At 36.8% G+C, this 10049-nt stretch overlaps 1 protein-coding gene across 1 annotated transcript; it reads left to right on the forward strand.

The window, feature by feature from the left end:
* The first annotated feature begins 1896 nt into the window (after window positions 1–1896).
* On the forward strand, window positions 1897–9835 carry STEAP4 (STEAP4 metalloreductase). Its single transcript, XM_044678180.1, has 4 exons — window positions 1897–2358; window positions 5211–5738; window positions 9020–9184; window positions 9566–9835. Exons 1-4 carry the CDS (start codon window positions 1897–1899, stop codon window positions 9833–9835), a joined length of 1425 nt encoding a protein of 474 aa, XP_044534115.1.
* The last annotated feature ends 214 nt before the right edge of the window (window positions 9836–10049 follow it).

The raw sequence follows: 10049 nt of genomic DNA on the forward strand, positions 1-10049 counted from the left end.
AAAAGGAATTCAAGAACCAAGTAAGAAAGAAGAAAAATGGGAAGAAAAGTGGTAAAAAGAAATGAAAGTAATACAAAAAATCCGAGCTTAAAAGACAAAATTGCCTATGTGGAAAAAGGCACAGAAACCAAATGAAATAATAAGCAAATTGGAGATCAGAATTGACCAAGCTGGAAGCCATGAAAAATAGGATAAACCAAAATGAAAACGAAAATCAAAAGATCCGTAGCTGAAAATCAGTCTTTAAAGACTAGAATTGGGCAAGTAGAAGATTAGTATAGTACTCAAGTACAGGCATTTGAATTGAGTTTTTAATATGAGAAATGAGTGAGAAAATGGCCCATCATTTTGAACACAGGTGTAGCTAGGTGGCTCACAGATAGAGCACCAGGCATGGAATCAGGAAGATTCATGTTCTTGGGTTCAAATTTAGCCTCAGACAATACTACCTATTTGATCCTGGAAAAATCAATTAACCTTGTTCAGTTTCCTCATCTATAAAGTGACCTGGAGAACAAAAAGGCAAACCACTCCAGTATCTTTGTCAAGAAAAGCCCCAAAGAATCAGACACAACTGAAACAACTAAACCACCACCACAACAAAGTTTTTAAAACCTAGTTCTACGGATATATGAAATAACAGAGCAAATAAAACAGATCTGCCGGCAAATGTTTTACCACATCAGTGTACCCATAGATCTTTGGATAATTACATATTTGACCAAACCCGAGAATTCATCAGTAGAGGATCTCCATGTTCTTTTTCACACCTAACTCCATCCCCTTTTCACTGGCTGTTCACTTGAATGGAATACTGTCACTGACTTCCTTCAAAACTAAGCTCATCCTACCTTTTGTAAGAGGTCTTTCTTTTTTGGTCCCCTACCCCTATCCCATTCTGACTCGGTTTCTCTGCAATTATTTTCCATTTGCACTCTATATATAATTTTTGTATATTATAATATGTATATCTTTATACCTATATATAATTTTATGTTTAATTTTTTTACATTTTGTCTTTTCCACTATAATGTGAGCTCAAGAAACTTGGTTTTTGCCTTTCTCAGTATCCCCAGCACTTGGTGCATAATAACAATAAATATGTGTATATGTATGTAAATGTGTATATACAGTATATGCATAATATGAATGTATAGATTTATATTTTTATAGAGTATATCTGTGTGTATAGAATGTGTATTTAACTATATTGTGGGTACATATAATATGTATATATTTTATATGTATATATGTTGTACAAATATAGCATGTATATGAGTATGCATGTATTTTTACTATTTTTTATTTGTAATATATTTTATTTACATATGTTTATATATGCTATCTATAAACATCCTTTCTACAACATGACTTTACCCATTGCAATTGTGATATATCACGAGTTAGCATAAGGAATTAAATGGGAATTTTGGAGGACTTTTATGGAAGCCACAGATGACATGGAAAGGCCAGCAAAAGACAGAAAGGGTTTTAAAACTCAGAAATGCAAAAAATATAAGTATAGTATTATATAATATCAACTTTGTACAATACTTTACACAATTTCTTTTACTGTATCATGCCTCTAACCACCATGATGTGGAAGGGATACCTGTACTATACAATGGGCATGTATATAGATTATGTGTAAATATAGGAGTATACATGTGTGTATACAGCATGCACATATTTTGTGCACACGACATAAACACATGTCCTAGGTATATGTGTGACTTGACATACACTGCAATGCGTGTCTCTGGGTATATACATGCACATACACATATACATAATCATGTCGGGAATATTATTTTTCCAGTAGAAATCAGCAAATTTTATAGATTTGTAATTGTCGAAAAATTCACATTTTGCTATTTGTGTTTTTATATTTCAGTTATGGAGAAAAACTCTTCCAATGAGACTTCTCTCGCCATGAACAGTAACTTTTCACCCAACCAAGACACAGTGTGTGTCTTTGGAACGGGAGACTTTGGAAGGTCAATTGGCTACAGGATGTTCCAGTGTGGCTACTCTGTGGTCTTTGGCAGCCGAAACCCTGAGATGTCCAGTCTGCTCTCCAAAGGAATGACCGTCTTGAGCTATGCAGAAGCTGCCCAGAAGTCCGATGTGATCATCATAGCGATCCACAGAGAACATTATGAGTTCCTTAAACAATTAGCTGAGGAACTACAAGGAAAAATATTGGTGGACGTCAGCAACAACCTTAAAATTAATCAGTATCCCGAATCCAATGCAGCGTATCTCGCTCAAATAGTGCCGAGTGCCACAATTGTGAAAGCATTTAACACAGTCTCAGCCTGGGCTCTCCAGTCGGGCGCCCTGGATGCAAGCAGGCAGGTGAGATTAAATGATGAATCTGCTATCAAATATGAAGTGGCATATTTTATTTTTTAAAAATACTACGATTTGAATTCCTATCAAACAAATATAGCATGAATGTGTATAATTTCTGTGTGTTAGGTCTGTGTATGTATACATAAAAATGTTATATGTGTATATATACATGCATATATGTATACATGTACATATATACTTATCTATTGATCTATCTGTCTCTGTCTGTTTGTCTCTTTCTGTCTCAATCTGTGTCTGTCTTTCTGTCTGTCTATCTTTCTATCTGTCTGTCTCTCTATCTATCTATCTATCTATCTATCTGTCTGTCTGTCTCTGTTTATCTGACTCTTATCTATCTATATTTGTCTTTTTCTGTCTGTCTATCTTTCTAAATATCTATCCACTTTTTTTTTACATAGCTGGGCTCCCAGAAGGAAATATTTTAAAAGCATCTTCTAAATGGGCAAAATCAAGGCTACAGAGTTCATACATTAAAGCTCCTAGGTGGCAGCCTTTTATACTTCTACGACACTCAGTTTTAAAAAGCTCATCTAATGGGTTTCATTTCTCACAGTAGATTAGAGCAGCGAATTAAAAAGGAAGAAAAATGGCTGCTAAAATTAATAACAATAAATAATGACTATATAACTCTTTTAAGTTTCACAAAATACTTTACAAATATTATCTCATTTGATCTGTGCAACAACCCTGAGGGGCTGGTGCTATTATTATTTTCCTCATTTTACAGATGAGGAAAAGGAGGCATCCAGAGGTTAAGTGACTTTCTGAGGATCGTAAAGCTAGGAATTGTTTGAGGCTGGATTTGAGAGATTGACAGCCTGATATCAAGGAATGAGACAGAAAGATTATAAAAATTGGATACTCTCATGGGATCATAAATTTAGAGCAGAAAAGGATCTGAGAGGTCATTTAGTCAACCCCTTCATTTTTCAGGTGAGGAAACTGAGGCCTGGGAGGTTAAGTTATTCTGCCCATGGTCATAGATACAGCAAGCAGTAGAAATCGTATTTGAACATAGACAGGTCTGCTAACTAACTCCTAAAGTGAAGTGGATAGACCTATGGTCAACAAGACCTGAGTTTACATCCAGACTCTTGACACTTTCTAGATGTGGGATCCTGAGTAAATCATTTAACTTCTCTGCCTTAGTTTCCTCAGCTGTAAAAAGGGGATTTAATAAATAGTACCATTGAGACAAAATGTGTCAAGCTCCTAGTTTATAGTGCCTGGCACATAGTAGGCACCTGATAAATGTTCATTTCCAAACCCAGCACTATCTCCACTACAGCTCACTGCCTATAAAGAGAGCAATCTAGGGACAATTTCACAGAGGCAAATAGCACTATCCACTCCAATGGTTCCAGAGGCATCACAGTATAGAACAATTCGACTGATTCCAACAAACATTCATTAAGTACATGCTGTGTAGAATCAGTGGTCTATCAGAGGTCAGCAAACTAGGGACCCCCAGGCCAAATCCACCTGCCCTGAGTTTTTTGTCTGATCTAAGAACTAAGAATGGTTAGCTCTAATCTAAAAGCTTGAGTTTTTTAAAAAGAGCAATCCTTCCTCCCAAGAAGACTTTTACTTTGTAGTTTAAAAAAAAAATGGTTAAACTATTTGTCATTGAAAAAGATAAGGGAAAATATGAGCCCTTTCAGAAAGATTTCCAAAATGGTTAAAATCAAACATTTGGATGTTTTAAAGGAGTGAACCTCCAGCTATCCAAAACAGCTGGCCCTCCAAAATGATTTATTTCCTGAGGTTTTTATGTACTTCTTAAGCAGTCTGAAAAGTTACTAAATATGTTCCTCTAAAAAAAAAGTAGTAATAGCTAGTGAAAATTGGCTCAGATGATGCATCTTTAAATAGGATAGGTTAGAAATCAAGAGACACAAAAGATAAGCAAAAATGTAAAAACCCTCAGGAAACAACTCCAGAAAATGAATGAAGCCAGTTTGCCAAGAAGGTTCTTTGGAGCATAGAAAAATATATCTGCTCTCATTAAATATTTCATTTTGGTAATAAAGTACGGTTACATATAAAAAGAGAAATTCACAAATGAAACTGCCCTTCAAGTTCAGCATGAGAAAAAATTATATTACATAATGTAATTATTAATTATAATGAATGAATATACAATATAATAATATGCAATAATAAATATATATCAATATTTTCTCCTTCACATTAGGTGTGAGAAAATTTATTGATAAATTTTTATTATATATTGTACTATAGTATTAACAATATTATATAATTGTATAATATATTTAATTATAATGGATAATTATACTATATATATTTGTATATATATATATATACTTTTTTCTCACATCTAACATGAAGGACAGTTTCACCTACACGAACAATCTCCTTTTCTCCCTACGTGTACTTAAAGTGGCCTTTAGTTAAGAGGGACCATATGATCTACACACAGCAGTGGTCAGTGGTCATTATTATAAAGAAGCAAGAACAGAGAGGTGAGGAGGGAATCATGCAGGTACAAACATAGGGCTCACCTATCCATGCTAGCCCACTGTGGTTTTGTAACAATGGAATAAAATTACCTAAAGATGCCCACCATCTACATATACTATATATATATATATAATGTGTTTGTATGTGTTGTGTAAATACCTAAAATCTCCCCTTAACAGTGTGTATACACACTCACCCACACACATTTTGAAGAAGTGTTTTACCTTGGATTTCTGTCCCAAAATATATTGATTATTAATTTTTAATTTTCTAGTAGCTTCTTGTAAAATTCAAAAAGTTATCATGTTTAGTAGGATCTTTGGCAATAACATTTTGAACGTTATTTCATCCAGGTATTTGTCTGTGGAGATGAAAAAGAATCTAAGCAGAGGGTGATGGATATTGGCCGTAAGCTTGGGCTTATTCCAGTGGATCAAGGAACTCTCCTGGCAGCCAGGGAGATTGAAAACTACCCCCTGCAGCTCTTTCCAATGTGGAAATTTCCTCTATACCTCTCCGCTGCCTTATGTATTTTCTATTTTGTTTACTGTGTGATAAGAGAGATCATCTACCCCTATGTTAATGAAAAGAAAGACTTTTCATTGTTCTTGGCCATTTCTATTCCAAATCGTATCTTCCCAGGGATGGCTCTCAATCTTCTTGCCCTGGTTTACCTCCCTGGGATCTTAGCTGCCATTTTGCAATTGTACCGAGGTACCAAATATAGCCGTTTCCCAAAATGGCTTGACCACTGGATGCTTTGCAGAAAACAACTTGGACTTGTGGCACTGGCCTTCGCCTTCCTCCATGTCCTGTACACACTGGTTTTACCCATCCGCCAATACGTGAGATGGAAGTGGAACGGCAGAGTCATTAATCAGGTAAAGTTAAGCTTTGTTTACATAACTGTTTTAAAAACATAAGTCATGTTCTATTTCTGGTAACTGCTCTTCTAAATTTATTCATAAGTTTATTTATATTTATAAATGGTAATCAGGTCCCTAAGAGTGGGATTTTGAGGCAGAAAGCCTGAGTTCAAGGCTTCCCTCCCTTTTTGTATAACTCTGTACCTTACTTTCCTTACCCATGAAATCAAGTTAATAATACTCATTTGTACCACATATTTCAGAGGAACAAATGAATAAGTGAATTTAAGAGAAAGTACTTTGAAACCGTGAAGCACTGTGTAAAGCAGGTTACTATTATTTAATTAACTTAGCCAAGACTCCCTGAGATGTTTCTGGATGAGATTTTCACACCCCCAATCCTCTTCCCCAGTCTATACCTCCTCCTTCCCCTACCCTGCTCCAGCTGAGGGCTAAGTGAGGATCAGATTAGTGTTTGGGGATAAGAGAACCAAATGACAATCACTTGAGCATTCCACTGAGTGACTTGATTTTGGGGTCAAAAAACACATCCAAATCTTAGCATAGTTTCTGTTCAATCGTAAATGTTTGGGATTGATTGACTAGGGGTCAAGCCTAACTGTAATGGGAAACACTGGCAGGTTTATTTATTCTGGCATCATAGAGAATAACTTAAAAAATTGGATTTGAGGCCAGAGGCCTTGGGATTAAATCCTAATTCTATCAGTTACTATCTAGGTGACTTCAGCTAAATGAATTAACTAGCCTGAACCTCAGTTTCCTTCTCCATAAAGTAAGACAGGATGGGAAGCAGATGGTTCAGTGGGAGGTCCTGGGTTCAAATCTGGTTTCAAATACTTCCTAGCAGTATGACTCTGGGAAAGTCACTGATTCCAGTTCCCTGGGCCTTACCACTCTTCTACCCTGGGACCTATATACATAGTATTCTAAGATGGAAGATAAGGGTTTAAAAAATAAGGGCATATGGACAGTCTGGGTCAGTAATGCCAAATTAAAATAGAAATGGGAGTGGGAGTATATATATTGACTTAGATCAAGCATATTATCTCATTTGAGTCATACAACAACCCTATTAGACATCCCCATTTTATTTTTTATCTCCATTTTACAAATGAAGACATTGAAGTCCACTGATGATATATGATTGGTCCATAGTCATCCCAAGATGGTGATATTCTTTGGTTTTCAAAGACAGAGACATTCTCTGCATTTGGCGCTAAGGACTCATACAAACTAGCCATGGAAGTGAGAAGATGGGCCACTAGGATGTCCCAGCCAGGTAGAGATGCCCTCGAGGCAGATAGAGATTTTAATCTGGGGCCTCAAGGAAGTCAGACCTAAAGGAGAAGATTTGTGAATTGTCTGCCAAGAGATGGTCCTTACAGCAAGGGAAGCAAATGAGATTGACCCTGAAAAGACTATAGAAAGAGGAGAGAAGAATATGAATATAAAAACCTGGGAAGAGGGCAAGGAGCTAGCTAGCATAAGTATAGAAAAAGAAGTTAATTAGTAAGAAGGACCAGGATAGTCTCTGAAGCCAAAGGAGGAAAGAGAACCCAGCTACAGGAGAGAGTCAACAATGGCAAAAGTTGCTCATAAGTGAAGACAGCATGACTGGAAAAAAAAAGGGGGGGGGCTTATATTTAGCAGTTAGAAGGCCATTGGTGAGTTGAAGGAGTAATTTTAGTAGAATGGTAGATATAGGAGTCTGAGTTATATTAGGGGTCTAAGTGGAGAGCAAGTAATGAACAATTAAAACATTAGGCATAAATATTCTCCCCCCCAAAAAAGAAGTTATTGCTAAGGAGAGGAGAGAAATGAGTTAAGTTAGTAACAACTGAGTTTGTTTTTAGGCAGATGGGCAAGAATAAAAGGTATTCGTATGAATGAATGAAAAAAAGAAAAAGCATTTTATTAAATGCTTGCTTTGTGCCAAGGATTGTGCTAAATGCTAGGAATACAAGTAAAAATAAAATAAAGAAATCTCTGCTCTCAAATAACATTCTAATAGGGAAGGGAACTGTAAAAGGGTTAGGAACATAATAGTTATATACTGCTTGATGGTCTGCCAAGAACTTTACAAATTATCTCATTTTATCCTCCCTCACCTGGGAGTCAGGTACACATATTGTCTCCATTTTATAGCTGAAAAAACTGAGGCTGGTTGAAAGAAGGTGGCTTTGCATGGAGTCAGAGTTAGTAAGGGTCTGAGGACTCATTTGAACTTGGGTCTTTTGGACTCCAAGCCCAGCCCAAGTGGGTAATGGCCAGTGGAGGATTCTTCTTTTTTTTTATTTTTTAATCACTTATTAATATTAATATTTTTAACATGGTTACATGATTCATGCTCCTACTTTCCCCTTCACCCCCCATTTTCCCCCCACCCATGGCCGATGCACATTTCCACTGGTTTTAACATGTGTCCTTGTTCAAGACCAATTTCCAAATTGTTGTTAGTTGCATTGGTGTGGTAGTTTCAAGTCTACATCCCCAATCATGTCCACCCCGACCCATGCGTTCAAGCAATTGTTTTTCTTATATGTTTTCTCTCCTGCAGTCCTTCCTCTGAATGTGGGTAGTGTTCTTTACCATAAATCCCTCAGAGCTGTCCTGTGTCATTGCTTTCTGCTGGTACAGAAGTCCATTACATTTGATTTTACCATAGTGGAGGATTCTTCTGAAGAGATCAGACAGGAATAAAGACACAGGGACTGGGGGTCAGTTTTAGTGACAAACAAAAAAATACCTCTTCTGTGACAGAGGGAAGGTAGGGAGTGAGTGGGAGATAATGGTGAGAATTTTATGGTGGGAAATTGAATGAACTCCAATGGGAAAGTCTCCGTTTTTTTCATTTTTTCATTCCAGATCATTTGATTTAAATGCAGTGGATATAGTTGAGGGGAAGAGAAGACCCTACCTATATAATCACTGTGGGTAATGAGAGAGAGTTGATCAAGGTAGAGAGTTGTATTGCTAAGTCAAGCTATGTGAACAAGACTTTGTAATGGGTAATTGCAGCTCGATTTTATGACTTTCTCCCCTAATTCCAACAAAAACATTCTAACAAGCAAACCATTTTCAAATGATCTGTGGTAGCTATGAAGACTTTTGATTCATATTATGCTACTTCTATATACCTAATAATGTTTTTAATGTGCTAGAATGGCATTATAATCACCTTAAGAGAATAAACCCTTTGAAATGTTTATCATCTACCTCAAAAGCAAAGAAAATATCTACAATGTATCATTTTTAAACTTTTTATTTTTTCTTAGATAAAAACCAACAATACTGAACCTCTTAACACAACCTCTGCCTGGCTCAGTGACTCTTACCTAGCCCTTGGCATCTTGGGATTTTTCTTATTTGTCCTTTTGGGGATCACTTCCTTGCCATCAGTCAGCAACACGGTCACCTGGAGGGAGTTTCGATTTGTCCAGGTAAGGATTTCCAGACAAAGCTTCTCTTTTTTTATGATGGTTCCCTTGAAATAGGTTACTAATCATACTGAAGAAAGAAGTTTCATTCAGAATCTGAAACCATGCCCAATATAAAACAACACTTAAAAATGGATAATGGAGTCAGAAGATCTTGGGTTCAAATCTGACCTCAGATACTTCCTAGCTCTATAAATATGGGCCAGTCACCCAACTCCAATGGCCTAGCTCTTACCACTCTTTTGCCTGAGAATTGAGAATTAGTATCAATTTACAATTTTTTTAAGGTTTTAATTTTTTTGTGTGTGCCGATAACAAACAACTCTATTATTATCCATGTAAATATAAATAGTATTTCATGTGTATCTTTTCTCTTCCTTCTAGTCCAAACTCGGTTACTTGACATTGGTCCTGTGTACAGCACATACCCTCGTTTATGGTGGAAACAGATTTCTCAGCCCTTCAATTCTCAGGTGGTATCTCCCTTCTGTCTATGTACTAAGTCTCATCATCCCTTGTACGGTGCTGGTCCTGAAGTTCATCCTGATAATGCCGTGCTTTGATCGGCCACTTACAGGGATCCGGCAAGGCTGGGAAAGAAACTCCAAAGTCTCCTCAAAAGCCCATTTAGAAAATGGCAAAACTGAGGTGTGACGTAGCTACCAACCCATCATCTGGGGAATTCCCCAGCAATGGCCTTGAATGTTTCCTCTGGAGTGTGCCTCTCTAAGCCTTCCCTCTCTTCCTCTCTCTAAAGGCATAAAGAATAGGCAAGGGAGGACATTCTGGTAGGAAGGAACCAAGAAACCATTGGACATTTGGAAAGGGAGATCCACTCTTTCTGAACTTAAGCTTTGATGCTGGGATA

This window comes from Gracilinanus agilis, chromosome 5 (genome assembly GCF_016433145.1).
Source record: "Gracilinanus agilis isolate LMUSP501 chromosome 5, AgileGrace, whole genome shotgun sequence".
Taxonomy (NCBI): Eukaryota; Metazoa; Chordata; class Mammalia; order Didelphimorphia; family Didelphidae; genus Gracilinanus; species Gracilinanus agilis.